Below are 19,782 nucleotides of genomic sequence, written 5' to 3'. Positions count from 1 at the left end.
AGCAGAGGGGTAAAAAAGGAAAAAAAGCAATTCTCATTCGTCTTTTAGTCTTATTATGTTCTATTTTCCACAGCTCTTGGTCAAGTGTAGATTTCTTGCAGGATGGGGTAGAGTCAAATTGTGGTCTCCTTAATCCTCCATGGGAACGCTCCAATGTTTATCATGGAACGTAAATGGCCTCCGAATTAAGAACAGGAGAGGAAAAATCTTACAATACCTGAAAGATTCACCCGCACATATAATTATCTTGCAGGAAACCCACCTCATCAAAAAAGAAATTACTGACATATGTCAGAAGCTTAGGTGGGTGGAACGCTGTCTCTGTTCTGGTCAATCGGCTAATGTTAGGGGGGGGTTCTATACTAATTAAAAGGCAAGATAATGTCAGCCTTCTGGATGTCAAGCGGCGGATGGGTATAGCAAAGATCTCTGTGGAAAGTATGCCTATTACTGTATTTGGTTACTATGGTCCCAAATCAGGATGATCCTTCAACCTTAAAAACAATTTTCCTAAATCTGTTGGGGCTTCCAGATAGGACAATTTTTGCAGTGAATTTCAATATAGTTTTGAAACCTTTACTGGATAAATCCTCAAATAGCAGAGCAAACATCCTGTCTAAATCTAGAGCCTTTTTAAAAACAATGATGAGGCAAAATGCGCAAATCGATATCTGGAGGGAGAGGTCGGACACCCAATTGGGAGTGTCCTTCTATAACAAAAAATATAGACACAAATCCAGGATCAAATATATTTTAATCAACAATGATTTAAGAAGCAACATTTAAAAGAAATAGAGGTTGCAGATTCCAATACACTAACAAGTAATGATGAGATAGGAGACGGCTTCCATACAGTTTTTAAGGAACTATATGATGAGAATAACAGCATAGATAAAACCATTGCTAGAGATTGGTTAAACTCGGTCCATCTCCCAGTTCTGGAATCTACTGAACAGGAAAATCTAGAGGTGGACAGGAAGTAAGGAAGGCACTTTCCGCTTGCAAAGCTGGAAAGGCGGCTGGGCCGGACGGCCTTCCGGCTGAAGTTTACAAATCCTAGGGTGAAGTGATAATTCCATTCATGACCATACTCTTTAATAAGATTCTAGTAGATGGGGTTAAACCACCCACTTCGTGGGGAGAAGCTAACATCACTTTGATCCTGAAACCAGGTAAATCCTCTACTAACTGTGGGTCGTCTAGACCCATCTCACTCCTTAACTCTGACTATAAGGTTTTCACTAGGATTTTGGCCAATAGTTTAGGAGCAGCTGTAGGAGATCTGCTGCATGCTGACCAGAAGGGTTTTTTAAAAGGCAGAAATCTTTTTGATCTCACGCACGATCTGAGAGGCAAAATTGACTTTTCTTCCAATTTCACTCTTCCACTGGCTGCCATGACGCTTGATGCAACAAAATCCTTTGACAGGGTAAATTGGAACTAGCTTGCTGCCGTACTCGAGAAACTGAATTTTGGTCCAAAGTTCTGCCGAACTATTAAACTCATATATTGTGATCCATCGGCAAGGCTGGTAGTGAATGGCAAACTGACCAAGCCTTTCAGCATTAAGAGAGGAACTAGACAGGGCTGCCCTCTCTCTCCCCTCCTCTTCGACTTGTACATAGAGCTATTTGCTCAGAGTCTTAGGGAAGAGTCAGCCATATCTCCATTCAAGAGTGGCACATGGGAGAGGAAGATAGCCCTGTATGCTGACAACATTTTAATTCTTTCATCAGAAGTCATCAGGCTAGCTGAGAAGTTTGGCAGAGTTTCTGGCTACGAAGTTAACGGACCGAAATCATGACCTGGAACTTGCCAAAGGGTCGATATCATACTAAGGACGAGATGAGGTACCTGGGAGTTAAAATCGTCCCTAACATTGAGGAGATAGCCAAGGTGAATCTTTTGAACATCCTTAAAGAGAGCCAAAAACAAATGAGATATTGGGTTCATCTTCCCTTAGCTATTTTAGGTAGAGTAAACTTGATTAAAATGGCAATTTTACCAAGAGTAACTTTTCTCTTTAACACTATTCCATTACATTTTGATAAACAATTTATTGACAGATTCCAGCAGACAATTAATTCATTTGTGTGGGCCTACAAAGCAACCAGGATCTCCTGGAAAAAACTACGACGGAGAAGGGAAAAGGGTGGTCTTGCACTCCCGGATGTTCAGTACTATGCGTGGGCATTTCAATTAACCCACTCAAGAATGCTGTTGAAATACCAGATTTATCAGATAGAGGGAAGATGTTTAAAGCAATGCTGGATCAGGTGGGGCTTCCTCATGAAGGTTTTCTCTTTAAATATGGAGACAAAAATGTTTTCAAGAAAGTTAGGCTGAAGGTTCTATGGGGCGCAGCCCAAATATGGGCCAGAATTAAATCGTCAACGGGTCTGGAGTATTATTCAAGATTAGCTCTGTTGTGGGATAGCCAAGGGTCTCCAAGTTGTCTTAAGGACATGCTGGCCACACCACTAAAAACAGCACGTTTATTAACATGGGGAGACTTAACTGAAGATGGTTCTTTCCTTTCTTGGGCAAGACTTGATGAGAAATTGGAAGGGGGCATGTCTAGATTCAAATATATACAGTCAAAACGTTGGTCCCAAAATCAAAAAAAAAAACGATTGGGTGGGGAAATGGTCTTGAAGAACACCTTGTTAAAAAACCAGCAGGCAAGAAGGAGGTAGCTTTTTTCTATTGGGCAATTGAGGTGGCCATAGACGGGGATTTCAGACTAGCGGGTGAGCTATGGGAAGAACTGATTCCGGAGGGGGATTGGGCTGAGTTTTAGCAGGTCTCCTTTAGTACTTTGTTCTCAGTTGTGAAGCCAGCTTGGCTGAGAAGAAACCATTATTTCACCACACATACTGTCCCCAGCTAGACTCTCTAAGATGTCCAATGGTCCACCTGCTAGATGTAAAAAATGTAGCATGGAAAGGGCCCCCGACACACATATGTTATGGACTTGCCCTGCTATTTCTGAGTTCTGGTGAAAAGTGGGTTCCACTATAAAGTCTATTCTAGGATACCCAGTACATATTACCCTCAGTTTAATAATTGTTGGTATTCAAACTGAAATTACTGGCCACAGTAGAGGTTTTCTCTTTTTTGCTATGCTGTTGGCCAGACGAGAAATTTGTAAGAAATGGGCTGAGGCCTTGCCTCCTACATATTATGAATGGCTCTCATCTGTGTACAAAACATCTCAAATTGATCTGGCCAGATTAAAAAATAGCAAGAGAGCCATTTGGGACTGCCTATTAAATTGGTCTCCAGCCTATACAGATATAACTAACCTGTCTTTGTATCATGTAAGGAAAACCTTATTTTTGTCCTATGATTAGGCCTCATGGAAAGCTCTCAGACTGTGATGGATCCCGTTGGTATCACTGGGTTAACAGGTAATAGTGATCTAAGGTGGGTTCTATTTCCAGCTGCAGTCTTCAGTTTCTTGAAATCAGCGGAGAGCATGATCACCCTCTAATTAACAATGAGAGGCCAGTAACAGGTAGGAAGTAGGTGAACCTCTGGTAGGTGGGCGATATAGGGATGGGGCAGCACCCCATAAAACCTACCTCCCCAAAGCAAATAATAGTGGCGACCTGCAGATCACCAGTTTGTTGGGGTCAGAGGCGAATGAGGATAAAAAAAAAGCGATCTACAAACTGCCCATGGAACCATTCTATGCGAAGATAGGTGCATTTTCTGTTCTATTTGTTGCAATTAATGTTTTTATAAAGATCCTCCAATCCATCCCAATAATCGTGCTTCATAAATCTATTCTGTTTTTACCACAATGGTCAAGAAGTGCTATGAACACGTGCCAGTATTTTCATTCTTGAACAATTGTTTGAAGGATCATCAAATAGAGATGATCTATATATTTAAAGAAGGTAGGTGCAGGCTGCATTTTATGACTACACCTCCATGTTCACTTATCAAAAAACAAATGTTGATCTATTTTAATTCATAGGACCACATTTTGGCTTTTCTATGTGTTGCAGTTGCATTTATCAGATGGAAAGGGTAATTTCACTGGAATCGTTCTAAATAAAATGGGTTTAGTATCTTTCAGAATCAACACAGAAAACTTCTTGTTGGAAGTGAATGTCGAAGACAAAACTGAATGGCTACCAGCCTGCCACGAGAGGTGGAACTCCTCCTTGGGCACTGTGATCTGCAGGCAACTTGGGAATATCAGGTAGCGAATTCTATAATCTCCTCCAATATTCTGGGCCTGATTCATAAACTGCACTTTTTATTATGTTTTGCAGTACTACAGTAGCACTTACTAGAAAGTGCTATTCACAAACTGCATTTTTGTAGTAAAGTACATTTTGAGTAAGTTTACAACATTTCAGCATTCACAAACTGCACTTTTGTAGTAAATTACCCTGTTGTTGTAACTTACACTTTTGTAGTAAGTCCCTCCTTCCATTATTTTCAATGTGAGGCTGTTGCAGTACCAGTGGTTGACCATGTTTAGTGCAGGACTTACTACACTACAAAAGTTAAAGGGCCTGATTTGCTAAGGTAAACTGAGATGAAAGTCTAACTTTACGACTTTTGGTATTCATAAAAGAAATTTACTAATTCCTAATTGCTCTTTGTGAATACCAAAAGTTAAACTTTACTACTTTCGGTATTAACAAAGGACATTTACGAGTAGTTAAGGCCCTTAGTGAATACCAAAAGTCGTAAAGTTAGACCTTAGTCTCATTTTACCTTTGTGAATCGGGGCCTAAGTTACTACAAAAGTGCAGTTTGTGAATACCTAAAAGTAGAAAACTTACTCAAGAGTGTAAAGTCACTCAAAAGTGTAAGTTACCTTTGTAAGTCAAGTCCACTGTGTTTGAATAAAATAATTGATTTCTTTTTCCAAGTTTATGGCTTGATTATGAACAATAAATCACTTAAAGAATAATGTGTGCAGAATTTGACTAGTGTATACAACATGTATAGCAGGCAGAGATATTTCTTTATAATTGCAGGAAAAAGATGTTTATAGGAGTGCTCAGTAAATGTCCACATTAATAGCTAATATAATGTTTTCTCTGCAAAAAAGCTGCGTCTGGGGTAGTAGATTTTGGACTGCAAAAGACTCATGCCAGTGCCACACAGAGAATTCCAACTCCATACTCTTCAAATGAAGATTACTGTTGAGCAAATGATGAGCACAGAGTAGTGCAGCCTCTGTTATTTACACTTGAATCCAAAAATCAGTATACAGCAGCATTTGATGTCACGTAATACGTGAATGGTTTATGCTATGATATCTACGTACAAAATGCTGTGGCCATCATTTAGTGGAGGGGAATCTCACACTCAATCAGTGATCCCTGCACTTAATGCAGTTACTAATACAATATATAGAACATTTCTCAATAAATAAGAAATCTGACAAAACGGTTTCTTTGTTGATGATGAAGAAATCTCCATAATAATCAGTGTACTTATTATATTCAAAGTGCAAATGACGCAGTGCTCAAGTGGATGTGACAATACAAAAAATATAAACACAAGACACTGTACAACCCCGGCCCATCCGTTAATTTACAAAAAAAAGATATGTTGGCAGTTGTTGCACATTCATAATGATCATGATCAAATTGTGAGCCGGGAATAAGATGTTGACGTTTCGGCCCTGGCTGATTTGAAGGGTCTTCTCAGGGCTAAGTCGTTTGGCTTAAGACCTGGGAGAAACAGAGAGAGAAACCCAGAAGCCACCTGTCAGTTATTCGCTCTATCTCTCCAAGCAAGACGTGAATAGTATGCCTCTATGTCAAAACCACTCACCAATAAGTATGAAGATGGGATTGTAATTTGAGCAGGCACACTTCCACTCACACTCTGTGTATCCTGGAAATATTTTGAGGATAGGACACTGAATGCTGTATGTATTGTTCTAGTTAATTGAAGGAATGCCACCATGCAGAACATTTGTACATTTTGTGGTAAGTGGGTTTAAGTTTAAGAAACAGAAGATAGCTATAGTGCTTGCTTCTGTGATTCATACATAACCCTCACAATAGCATTACAGACTAATTCTGACTTTGAAGTTCATGTTTTCCAAAGCATTATATTGCTATTTTTTTCAGCCAATTAGCAAAGGAATCTGCTAAGCATTAATTCAAGGTCCAGTAAGATCGACAAGGAGGCAATCATGATAGTGGCCAATAGGCCAAGGCAGTTAATAGATAAAACATGTTAAAAAACAGTTGACATTTTAATGAGATGGAAATAATTGTAAATATCTTAATCATAATATCTACTTACCTTACAAAATCAAAATCCATAAGGCATTTCTATATTTTCATTGCAACTTTTCTGACCATGCTGAGCAATTATTTCATGCAAAGAGAACAAATGAAAAAAGAACAATTGATGGACAGAATGGAGAACAATGTCATACATTCACCCCAGTACAGAGATCTGGGCTTAAATCCATCGTGTTTTTTGCTCACCATGCCATTCCAGTTTGGACCCAGCCATATGCAAATCAGTCTTGACCCTGCAATTATTTCATGGCCAATTAGTCAAGGTCTTGGTGAAAAACTCTGTGTTGTTAACAGATATTATGCTTTATAATATTATTGTAATGTTAAGTGAAAATTTCATTCGTATTCCTTCCATCACTGGTCCCAAAAACTGCTTGACAAACTATTGTTATTTTTGTCATATTTGTGGTTGATATTCAGCATTCACAAAACTCCAAATAGCACCTCTTACAAGTAGAATGGAATGGAATTCAGGTGTGGAATTCTTCTCCATATTATTATCAGTGTGGCCGTTTTTCAGGACACCAGACCCTGTTTTACTGGTGAGAACATTCTACAAGTAAATTTACTTGGAAAAAGGTGGCATTACAGCCAAGAACCTTTTTCCGTGCCCTTGCCTGACCCTCAATCAAAGCAAGTGGGGGCATGGAATGTACCCTCAAGGCAGATGACGGACATCCTCCCCTCCACCACGAAGGGAACCAACTTTGGTTCCACAAAGCTGCACAGCCCTGTAGTTGCTTGAATCCAATGAATTAAATTCATATACTTTTTTATGCTTTTTCACAATTTTATCCGTCATTTTTACTCTCTCTTTTTGGTTCAATTCATTTTATTCAATCCGTTTTACCGTCCATATTCAAAAAAGCTCAAGAGCATAGGGTGAGTTTCATGCCATGATTTATTTCAAAAGCCCAATGCATTTCGGGAAATAACACTCCCTTCGTCAGGGGCATCTAGAAATACAAGCAAAATATTACATTTAATTCGAGTATCACAACAGAATATATTGTAGTTACTTTACAAAGCGCACATATCAGGATACAACAGTTTAAATGAATCGTGATGTGGAACGCTCAAAACTGATGACCTTTTACATTCCTGAGTTTTACCATCATTGGTGTTCTAACAATATCTAATAATGCTGAATGGCTGTGCATTACAAAACCTCAGTACACCCCTTATCTATGTTACGAGTGGAGCCAATCTTTAACAGAAATACACCACAAACTTAACAATTTCATATGCTTACCATGACATATTGGAGGATTTTAAAACATCAAGTACATTCTTGCCATGAGACCTCAACCATCTAAAAAATGTAACTTCATGTTTGCGATTCATAATGTGCCATCGCACGCCTATTTCATTTAATTGCAAACAAATACTGCTTTCCGGCACTGGATGCTTTATATCCATCACGTCCCTCAGTAAGAATCAACAGGTGATTAGTTTTATCTGTTACTGACGTAAACCCCCGTGTGTTAAAGCTGCAGAACGAGTATACTGAATGAATTACCCCGGGGCTACTCACTATCCCAGAACGCACTGCCATGATTGATTTTTCGCCCGGTAAATAACCGCTGCTGCTATTAACCTTCCTCGTAGTAAACATATAAATGCGGTAAACCCACTGTTTTAAAAGGACAAACTATATCTGCTGTGCATCTTGCAGATTTAAACATGAATATGTGTACCACAGATAATCATGAAGTTCCTACGAATAAAATCAGTAAATTCTGTTCCAACATGACACGGAACCCTTCCCCTGCTCCAAGTGTCCTTTATGACTTGCTCTTTACGAACCACGTTCTTCAATCTTGTTTGATTAATGTTTCTCCAATTTTGCTGTAGGGTGCTATATCATGTCAGGACATCCTCCCCTCCCCAATCCCTCTGTCCTTTCTCCTGCTGTCCACAGAAGCCCATGAACTCATTTACCACCTGCTCAGTCCAGGTGATAAATATTCATGTTAGACTATTTTTAATATATCCTTATAGCCCGCCGTAGCGGGCTATACCGGCTATTAAAGGCCCGCACCCGCGTTTAAGGCCTGTGCCAAAGGCGAGGAACTTTAACAGGGGACCAGGACTTTAATAGCGGGTATAGACCTGCTACGAAGGACTAATAGGCTATTAGAACGTTCTGCTACTAGAGGGCAGAATGTTCTAACAAATAAAACAAAGGCCTCTCAAAACTCGAGGGGATTTAAATCCCCTCGAGCTCCGAGAGGCCCTTGTAAAACTTTGGAATGTTGCTCTGCTGGCCTTTACCAGCCCGTTAGAAGCATGGAGCACTCCATTGTTTACAATAGAGCTCTCAACATTCCAATGTTCCAATAGGGAATACTGTGCAGAACTATGCCTGGTAAATCCAGGTGTGCACAGTTATTCGCAATTCCAAGGAGTTGCACTCATAATTATGTGGTATTGGCGGGGTGTTATAGCATAGTACCGTTGTTTCCCGGTGCAGATTTACCACCCAGCAGAACTTTGCAACTCATTATCGGGACCTTAGTCTTCTGGGTGGCACAATTCCTTTGTTCAGACCATTTGCTGTGGAATGCATGTCGCCTTTGTTTTTGTACAATAAGATCCAGTAAGCAGTGTGCAAAACTGAAAGTAACTTATGCATAATGTAAATTGTATTCATGAATATTCATAATGGTAAAAGCTTCTCCTAATTCACTTACGTATGAATTCACCTAACACATAATGTACAGAGCACATATATTTTTTCATTTTAACGAGTTTTATTTAGTTTTAAAAAGAGCAACAAATCATATGACATTCAAAGTTATATGTAAAATACAATTATAGAATAACACTAAGGGCCTCCTTTATGAGGCCCTATCGGAACATTTGTGCAGCCGAAAATGTCACTTTTATGACGTTCTGGTAGCACAATGTGGTACTGGCATATTTTAAAGGCCACTTAAAGCCATGTTACGTGGATTTTCATGGCCTTATAAATATGTGCCCCCTTCACGCAGGAAACTGCGTGAAAAGGGCAAAACATGGGTATTGCTGGGGGCATTCCAAGCAACATCCATGGCTTTTTGACACTGCCCCAAATTTTCGAGAAATGGTAAGTGTGAGGCAGCTGCAAAAATGTGTGCCTCTCCAGGGGAGGCGTAAGGGAGGCACAACGAGGAGAAATATCATTATTTCTCCACATTTTTCCTCTTTCACTGTGAGCTGCAATCAACAGCACACATAGAAAGAGGAAAAAGCCAATTGTTTTTGTGCCGGAAGGTTTCCCTAGATAAGGCGAATTCCTGCCCTTTTCTTTTGCCATACTGCAGCGCAGCCGCAAGGCCTGCTGTCCTTGCCTACTTTAATAAACCCATAAATGAGGTCCTAAATGTCGCACAGATAAATAACAGTTATTGAAACAAAATATGTTAAGGAATTATAAAAATATAAAGTATATTAGATTAGAAAATGAATTATAAAATAACCAAGAAAATGAATTTCCTTTTCAAAATACTATAGGTTGATAATAAAAATGCAGAAGAAAATCAAGAAATAAGAAACAATAAGAAACAAAAAATAAGTTTAAAAGGGGAGAAAAGAAGGAATATTATTTGTTAAGAACTTTTTATAGTATTATGAATGCTAGAAATAACTATACGCAGATACTAAAATAAAAGTGTAATTATTTATGGTATGAACACTTGAAGGATAATAAACAACAGTACTGCCAAATATATTTTCACTACTAAAATATTGTTGAGATTTATTTATTTTTTAAGTTGGAAAAGGTAACCAAAACAGATCGATCTTAATTTCAGTTTTACTGAAAACTGCAGTATCTCTCCCATGGTCATCACAAGTACTATCCAACTAAAAAATATATGATAACTCAGAAAAATCTTTCCAACAACAGATAATTTGTTCAAAGTCTATTATTTTCCTTAAGTGTTCCATCCCTTTCTACACAGTTCTTTAAAATGCTGCTTGGATTGGTACATTTATGCAGGGCCGGACTGGCCGCAGCGGGCACCGGGCGTTTCCCAGGTGGGCCGCTAGGGTGGGGGCCGGTTTTGGCCCTCTGGTAGGCCGTTTCTGTTACAGGGGGCCTGCAATATTGGTCCCCTGTAACAAAATCGGCAAAACTGGCTCGAGCAAACAGCTCGGCCGCACTCATCGGGACCCCCCCCGCGGGACCAGCCGAAGAGCTTGCCATGGCTGGTTTCGGTGCCCAGTCCGGCCCTGCATTTATGCTGCACAGTGTTGAGTCCATAAGCCTGCAAGTTACAGAGAAACATTAGTTTATAGAGTGAATTTCCAAACTGCATTGATTGTGTTTGGTCTTCTGCTCTGACACCTCAATTGAAGGGTAACTTGTGGATGCCTTATCAAAAAATGTGCTCCTATTCTCATTGCAGCAGATGTACTTCTTCCACCATCATGGTGGTGTAAATGTTGACATGCTCTTGTTTCTCCTCAAATATGGTGAATATTTCTCTGATAAATTAGCTGGCTTTCTCAACATGTTTGGCCTTTGGGAAATCTCGGGTGAATCACTCTGAAATGCCCTGTTTGATGTCAGAGTTACAACCAATATGTGTGGGTAATGAACATATACCACAAATAACACAGGGTTTTGTAAAGTCATGGGCACTACGCCCACATACTTTGTAAATAAATGAGGGACAAACTCGTTAGTATTGTACTAGAACTGGCCCAGGGCATGTGCGCCCAGCCCCTCCTATTAGCAGGGTCACCTGACTGATGACGCCTGTGATGGGTGGGTGTAAAGTGTGAGCTAACACCAGGCAGACCACTAGGACGTGTCCAGCAAGACACTTCATCTTTGAATCAATTTTAGGATACAATACTTACCTTTCTGTGAAAATCTCCCTCCATTTCCATGGTGGTCTATCACAGAGACTTTAGAGCAGAGTCAGTCACTCTAAGTCCGGTGATGGGTCTGCCACCATTTCCAACTGAAGGGCAAATCCGCAACAGCCGGCGATAATTATCGCTAAGCGCGCTTAGCGTGAGGATAATTGATGCCGGCTGTCGCTGGATTTTATCACTGAGATACCGCACTATCAGTGACGCTTATCTCCAAAGCGATAAAAATCCAAGCGATAGCTGATGAATGTGCGATTATCGCTGGAAATCCAGCGATTTTCGCACAGCCATTGGCGATACCTTGGTGATAGGGCAAGGCCTTGATGATATGCCCCTAAATTACTCTCACACCTTGGGGGATTGGATGATGGAGTTAGAGAAATTACAGGCTGCAAGATATCTGCTGGTTGCAGAACTTAAAATTAGCTATTATGTCGTCCGCAATGTATTTTGGTATATCTAGAGATTTTTGGGCGATTTACCATTGTCACCCTCTAAATCAGTTTCCGAAACCCCTATCATTTGGGGACAATAAATATATTATTGTGAACCAATTTGTGCCACATTAATAGGCACATTGCAGGGAGTGCAAGGCATACTTAATAACTGGATTTGTTGTATCTCTGCTAATATTCAATCTGCTTGATGTGCAGCTTTTCTTTAATCATTTAAATGGTAAAACAGAAGTGCACAATATAGTGCCTTCTGGTGGTGAAAAATGATATAAAACAATAAAACTTATGATGCTTTATCCAGTGCCACATAATTGTAAATACATTAAAGTTATATAATGAGTTCCTCTTTTAAATTGGCTAATAACCATTTGTCTTGTTCTTTCTGCTCTGAAGGGTCACAGACCACAAAGGAGTGAACGTGACTGACATAAAGCTAAATGATAGCCAGGAGTTTGTCCAGATTGTGCCCAATCAGAATACTGGCCTTGAACACATGTGGCAGATCAGGTAAGTGACACTGATCCCAATATTGTTGTGTGTGGACTCTAGGGGTATACAAAATAATTCCACTTGTGAGTGAACTTCTAAAGGTTGTCTCCTTCGAAAAATGTCCCCTTTGGTAAAATGTTTCTGCAAAAACGTAAACTGGAGTGTTTTGTTAGAACATTGCATTTTTTTTCTTGCATAATACCTAATATTGTCGAACTGAAACTAGCACTTATTTAAAATCAAAGGTGGGCATGACAAGCAAGGACAGATGAGTAGACAGAAAAAATAAATACCCCCACTTAGGTCTGCATCCAGAATGATTATCCTTTCATATTTCCTACCTTTTCTCTTTTCACTCCCTTCTTCTAGCATTCCCTTCCTCTAATCCCCTATTGTCATCTCTCCTCCCCCTTCCCATGTGTCCATTGTCCTTATGTTTCCCTCTTCCCTTTTCCATGTACACCCTACCTACCTCTTTTTGTTTTACCATCACTTTCTTTTCACCTCTCTCCTACATGCCCCTTACTATTTACTACTACACCTTCTTCTCTCATCTCCCCCCACTTGTCATACCCAATATTTCACTTTCAAGCACACATTTGCCTGTCCCCTCTTCTCTCATTCATCTTTCTATTCTGTTTTTTTCTTCCTTTTTTTCACCTGTAACGCATCTTCCCATTTCTCTCTTTCTCTCCATCACCATCCTCCCCCATTTGGCCCTGTTCCTCCCTATCATCCTTCTGTTTTCCTTTATCTCTCCCTCCCTCTCTCTCCTTCTGTGTAGCTGCAATATCAATAAATGTGTTTTGCCCAATGAGGTACCCCTAATATGCGTCATATGATTGCACATTTGGACTAAAAGGTAATGCAGTTGATTAAATAAAAACAAGTTAGACAAAATAATGGCATGTTTGGTATTTTTCCTCAATAAGGGGGAAGCATAATATAAATAATAAATATGGATAATTAGTCTTGACAGGTACAAATGAAGTCCCAGCACCTTCTACAGTGCACTATATGCATTTCTGGTGTTCTAAAAAGGTGATTGACATAGTTTCTGCAGTCCTAAAAGCCTGGTAGTGAAAGAAGTTGTCAGTCTAATTCTCCGTTCTCATTTTCAAATTATTAATTACCAAATATACTTTTAGTACTTATAAAGAGCATACATATGTATTTGAGCCTAAAGGAAACCGGTTTGAAGAATGTAAGTCAATCTTCCCACATGGACAAAATAATCTAGCTGATGCACAACATTAAAGCAGAGGAGGGAGAGAGAAAGGCACCTATGTCCTCGCTCGATCTCCTGTTAAACACAGCTTCTTTCAAACAGTGGCGCTGGATCAATATTCAGAGTGGGAGTGCTGACATCAATATTGCATCTCTAAACTCATGCAGTCTGTGAAAAATTCAAGTGTCATAAAATGACCTGCGTCTATTCAGCTAGATAGTGGTATGGGCCAAGTATGTAGCTGGCAGTGTGTTTGGAATCGCACTGTCACAAATATATTATTTAAGCATGAACACTGACATTTATAGACAACACATTCTCCATTGACATGGTCACTTCGTACAGTCATTTCACTGAAAACTATGTATCGCACAAACGATAATGTATGGAATTGGGTTTGTTGTAATCCTATTAAAATTATTGTTTCCATCACACATGGCTTTAAAGACTATACTGACTATTTCATGCATTTATGACATATATTTTAAACATTTGTGCAGTTCATTAATAGGTATTTACATTTTGTGGTGTGTTTGAAAAAATGACACCCTACAACCTTTCCTTTCACACCAGCAACATTGCCAAATTCTTCACTTTTCAAGGCGGAGTCCTAAGGGAAGCACACCGAGGAAAAATATCTTTATGTCTCCTCGTTTTCCCCTTTTTTTCTATGTGTGCTGCAGTCTGCAGCACCTATAGAAAGAGGAAAAAGCCTCTTGCGATTGTTTTCATGCACAAAAATAATCCCTGCAATGCAGGCACCCTTGCACCACGCAGGCACTATTGGCGCTCCCCAGCCCATTGTGCGCCGGCGCAGGGGAAAAAGACAGGAATGCACCGTATCTGATAGATATGGCGCATTCCTGTCCTCTTTTTTTGCCGTAGGGCAGCGCAGCAGGAGGGCCTGATGTGCTGCCCTACGGCAAAACCTCATAAATAAGGCCCAGAGTGTCTGGGACTGCTACCGTAAGTGTATCAAAGTGTACCGGTGAGTCACAATACAGACAGTCCAAGCATGTCCAACAATGTCCATTTGCCTCCCTAATTTACATTTTTGCATTTTTAAAAGACAAAAACCACTGAGAGCATACATGTAAACGTGAAAATTTGCTTTTCTGGTTTAAATATTTTGCAGTGTTCAAACATGAAAGTCTGTATACTTATTTAATTAAAGTCTTGTAAGCTAAAACTAATCACCATGGGAGCTCAGACACATCCTTTTTTGCGGATCAATGAATTTGCATTATGTTGTTGAGAATCTCCTGAAATCATTCTCTTTGTGAAGTCAGGGGACCCCAGTGACATTAACACAAGAATAAAAGGGCCTAGTCACAAAGGCATTTTGAAATATGTAGAAAAATGCTCTTTCAGTATTCTTTTAGTCACTTTTACATGAGTTTCTGAATCAGCCCGGAAACATCCAACTTCCTATTAGTAAGAGTGAAAAGAGGTCACTGTGCTCTCTATTTATACTGATTATATATGAATATGTTGTGAGTATTCCATTTTATTGAAATGTTTGATGTTTTGGGCCTATATCAAAATGGCACGTAAGGGTAAGTAAACGCATGCTTCAGGGGTATGTTTTTACTTACTCCAAAATGCTTTTGTCAGTTGGCTTCAGAGTGGCCAACTTTCCTTTGGAGTTAAGGTTTGTCTTTTTTCTAGAAAATATTCCAATTTATATTCTGAAGAAATTAAATACAATCGCTCAGCTCAAGCTTATCTGCTTGAGCAATTTAAGTGATCCTAGACACATTAATGTAATTAATTACGCTTTTTAAAAAAGAATTTGATAGCACCATTACCTAATTCTGTATAGGATGTGCACAACCTAAATTGCAAATGTTTTAACAGAGAATAATGTTTTTTCCGTATACAAGTATATTGCCAATATTGTAGAAAGTTAGCTTTTTATGTGGTAGTGCCAATGTAAGGGCACATCATACAAACAGTACAGAAGACACTTATTGGTTTAGAGGACTTAAATTAATAATCTAGTGCTCTATTTGTGGTAGATTGGTCGAGCTGTTTAGGCTTATCAGAGGGCAGTGTTAAGAATTTGTTGTACACTGTCAATAAATGAGACACACATTCAAGAAGAAACTAACTCGAAATTCCTTTAGCAAAATAAGCCAGATTTGTATATAATTTTAGACACCAAGATCATTGGTGTTATAGATTTTTGTAGTATTAGCAAAAATACAATCAAATTACGAATTTGAGGTATGAGCCTCGGACGTGGTAATGTTATCCTATTGGAGAAACATTCACTGCATAGAAATACTTGCAAACAGTTTGCAGGGGTTTTCTTCTGGACATAAGGTGCTTCGTGGCCAATGACCAAGAAACCACCAGCAGTTTGGTTTTACCTGTCCTGTTGAGTCTTTGTGCAGAGGTGTTGGCTGGGTTGGTAGCCTTGAGTGCTACACTGTACAGTCAATAAAGACTTACCTGCAAAAAACAAAAAGGCTGAAAGATGGGACTGGGGGACCAGTCCACAAGAACCCAAATGGGGGACGGGGCTTGGCTCTTGAGGTTCTCTGGAGCATGAAGACACAGTTGGTTTACTTTGACCCTGGCTCGGAATTTCAGGTGCAGAGGTGTTTAGTCGGGTGGGTTGCTCGAGTCAGAGGCTCTCACTTGGTTTCTGTAACCTGGAGAGGGAGAGAAAAAAAGACTGCAGGGCCACTCTCGGTGATGACCTTGGAGATCCTGACATCCCTCATTGGCAAGTTCAAGTTCAAGTTCAGGGATTTATATAGCGCACTACTCACCCAGAGGGTCTCAAGGCGCTTGGGAAGGGGGGTTCAATTTTTGTCCAATAGCCAGGTTTTGAGTTCTTTCCTGAAGGAGATGTGGTTTTGAGTAAGGCGGAGGTGAGTGGGGAGTGAGTTCCAGGTCCTGGCCGCCAGGAAGGAGAAGGATCTGCCACCCATGGTGGATCTACGGATGCGTGGGACTGCGGCGAGGGCTTGATTGGACGATCTAAGTTGGCGGGTGGGTGTGTAGAAGGACAGTCAAGTGCTGAGGCATTCGGGACCAAGTTTGTATAGGGCCTTGTGTGCGTGGGTGAGAAGACGGAATGTAATTCTCTTGTTGACGGGAAGCCAGTGGAGGTCTTTTAGGTGTCCTGTGATGTGATCTTGGCGAGAGATGTCCAATATGAGTCTCGCCGATGCGTTTTGGATGCGTTGGAGTTTTTTCTGTAATTTTGCTGTGATTCCGGCGTATAGTGTGTTGCCATAATCCAGTCGACTCGTGACCAGTGCGTGGGTGACAGTCTTTCTTGTTTCGAGAAGATCTTTTTGAGAATACGAAGTACGTTGAAGCAGGAGGATGATACTGCGTTGACTTGTCTGGACATCGAGAGAGAGGAGTCTAGGATGAAGCCCAGGTTGCGTGCGTGGTCTGTGGGTGTGGGTGCTGTGCCCAGAGCGGAAGGCCACCAAGAGTCGTCCCAGGCAGAGGGGGAGGATCCTAGGATGAGCACCTCCGTTTTGTCTGAGTTGAGTTTTAGGCGGCTATGTTTCATCCATTCGGCTACTTCTTTCATGCCTTCGTGAAGGTTGGTTTTGGCGGTGTTAGGGTCTTTGGTGAGGGAAAGGATTAACTGGGTGTCATCGGCGTAAGAGATGATGTTAAGGTTGTGTTGACGCGCGATGGAGGCGAGTGGGCTCATGTAAACGTTGAAGAGGGTGGGACTGAGTGATGATCCTTGTGGTACTCCACAGATGACTTCAGTGGCCTTTGAGTTGAATGGGGGAAGTCGGACTCTTTGAGTTCTCCCGGTGAGGAATGAGATGATCCAGTCCAAGGCTTTTCCTTGTATGCCGATGTTGCTGAGGCGTTGTATAAGGGTGCTGTGGCAGACTGTGTCGAAAGCGGCCGAGAGGTCGAGTAGAATGTGGGCCACTGTTTCACCGTTGTCCAGTAGTGTTCGGATGTCGTCTGTTGCTGCAATGAGGGCGGTTTCGGTCCCGTGATTGGCCTGAAATCCGGACTGAGAGGGATCGAGGGAGTTGTTGGATTCAAGGAAGGCAGCGAGCTGGCTGTTGACGGCTTTCTCAATGACTTTGGCGGGGAAGGGGAGGAGGGATATGGGTCGGTAGTTTTTAAGTTCAGAGGGGTCTGCTGTGGGTTTCTTCAAGAGGGCGCTGAGTTCGGCGTGTTTCCAGCTTTCTGGGAAGGTGGCAGAGTTGAACGAGCAGTTGATGACATCACGGAGATGGGGTGTGATGATGGAGTCAGCTTTGTTGAAGATGTGGTGGGGGCAGGGGTCGGTTGGCGAGCCGGAGTGGATTGAGTTCATTAGGCGGATAGAGTCTTCAGTGGTGATTGGGTTCCAGGCGCTGAGGTTGTTAGTTGGCGGTGTGGGATCTGAGGGGGGTGGGGAGGGTTGTTCGCAGGGAGTGTTCTCGAAGCTGTTGTGAATGTCGGCAATTTTGTTGTAGAAGAAGGAGGATAATGCATCGCAGAGGTCTTGGGAGGGCGTGATGTCGTTAGAAGCTGCGGCGGGGTTGGTGAATTCTTTGACGATGTTGAAAAGTTCCTTGCTGTTGTGGGCGTTGTTGTTGAGGCGATCCTTGAAAGCTGATTTCTTGGTGGATCGAATCAGTTGGTGGTGTTTGCGGGTGGCCGCCTTGAGGGTGGCCATGTTGTCGGTGGTTGGGTTTTTTCTCCATGTTTTCTCTAGGGTGCGGCATAGCTTCTTGGATTTTTTAAGGTCATCATTGAACCAGGGAGCCTTTTTGCTGCCTGAAGTGATCTGGTGCTTTTTCAGGGGTGCTAATTCGTCGGCGCTGTGGGTGATCCATTGCTTGAGCTTGGTGGCCGCTTGGTTTGGGTCCAATGAGAGGGTGGGAGGGTTTTGGTTGAGTGATGTGAGGAGTTGGTCGGAGGTTATTTTGTTCCTGTTTCTCCGAGGAATAGGTTGTGGGCGGTTGTGGGTCAGGGTGGTTTTGTAGCTGAAGTGAACACAGCTGTGGTCCGTCCAATGGAGAGCTGTGGTGCGTTCGAAGAAAATGTACTTGCTGGAGGTGAAGATAGGGTCGAGCGTGTGCCCGGCTACATGGGTGGGGATGTCCACAAGTTGTTTGAGTCCGAGATTGGCCAGGTTGTCCAGAAGGGAGTTGGTGTTGCTGTCGTGTTTGTTTTCAAGGTGGAAGTTGAGGTCTCCTAATAGAATGTAGTTCTCGGAGGCGAGGGCATGCGGGCTGACGAAGTCAGTGATGTCCTCGCTGAATTGAGTGCGTGTTCCTGGAGGCCTGTAGATGAGGGTGCCTCTAAGTGTGGTCCTAGGGTCGGTGTGGATCTGGAAGTGAAGATGTTTGGCGGTTGCAAGGTTATCGTCGATGCTGGTTGTGATTTTGATGGTGTTCCTGTGGATGATGGCGATGCCTCCTCCTGTTTGGTTGGTGCGGTCTTTACGGGTGATCTTGTAAGCGTCCGGTATGGCTATAGCGATGTCGGGTGCTGATGATGTGTTCATCCATGTTTCAGTGAGGAAGGCGATGTCCGGTGACGCAGTGTCGAGTAGGTCCCAGAGTTCAGTTGCGTGTCTGTGGACCGAGCGGGTGTTCAGCAGGATGCACTTCAGGTGGTTAGAGTCAGAACTATGTTTGGGGGAAGTGGATTTGGTGAGTGTCCTGGTGCAGGCGAACTTGCAGGTGAGACAGGCGAATGAGCCGTGGGTACGTCCTGGGGTGGCTTCGCAGCATTGTGGTGTGCGTCCGGGGTTGAGGGCGAGGAGAGATGCGGCATCATATGTGAGTCTAGTGGGCTGGGAACGGCGGGGGCCAGGAGGTCTGGCGCTGGGCGCGGTCCAGGCATGGACGGGCGTAGACGGGCTTACCTTTGGCGCACCTTCGGCGCGACCGCTGCGCGTAGGTTCATCTGTCTTATGTGGAGAGTGGAGGGGGCGGAGCGTGGGAGGGTCAGCTGGGAGGTGGGATCGAGGTGGAGGGAGGGTCTGGGACAACAAACAAAATGGCAGCAACAATAACAAATGTTGCAATGCCGGGGGCGATTGGGGCACAAAGCACTTTCAGTAATGGAGCGCTATGGGGGTGACTTTAAGCAGCAGTGGCTAGCGGTAGGAAGCGCTGTGGGAAAGTTAAAGCGCTACGATGTTTGGCTGCCGACGACAATAAATGCACACAGCAGCAAGAAATATACAAGCAAGTAGTCGAGACAAAGTGCACTCGGCAGTAATTATTTTACAATTGGTACAATGCCCAAGCAGTGCGCGACTTAACAGCAGTATGCACCTCGCAATGGAAATCTAACACTGATACAATGCCCAAGCAGTGCGAGAATACAACGCAGTGGCTAGCGGATGGAAGCGCACTTGTGAGGATTAAAGCGCTACGATACCAATCGAGGAGGAGGTGAGGGGAGCGGACGCTTCTGCCGAGGACAGGGCGGTCAGTATTGGCATCAGTGGTGTCCAGTCTGGACA

General features: G+C 42.2%; 1 protein-coding gene across 1 annotated transcript in view; it reads left to right on the top strand.

The window, feature by feature from the left end:
• TMPRSS5 (transmembrane serine protease 5) overlaps positions 1 to 19,782 on the top strand; it is a 179,870-nt gene that overhangs the window by 56,108 nt on the left and 103,980 nt on the right. Inside the window, exons 5-6 of the mRNA XM_078683973.1 lie at positions 4,075 to 4,210; positions 11,999 to 12,112. Coding sequence (XP_078540099.1) covers positions 4,075 to 4,210; positions 11,999 to 12,112 — 250 coding nt within the window. The remainder of the gene's footprint in view (positions 1 to 4,074; positions 4,211 to 11,998; positions 12,113 to 19,782) is intronic.

Source organism: Lissotriton helveticus, chromosome 3_1 (genome assembly GCF_964261635.1).
Source record: "Lissotriton helveticus chromosome 3_1, aLisHel1.1, whole genome shotgun sequence".
NCBI lineage: Eukaryota > Metazoa > Chordata > Amphibia > Caudata > Salamandridae > Lissotriton > Lissotriton helveticus.
The sequence above is the reverse complement of the archived record's forward strand: the minus strand, read 5'-3'. Positions and strand labels throughout refer to the sequence as shown.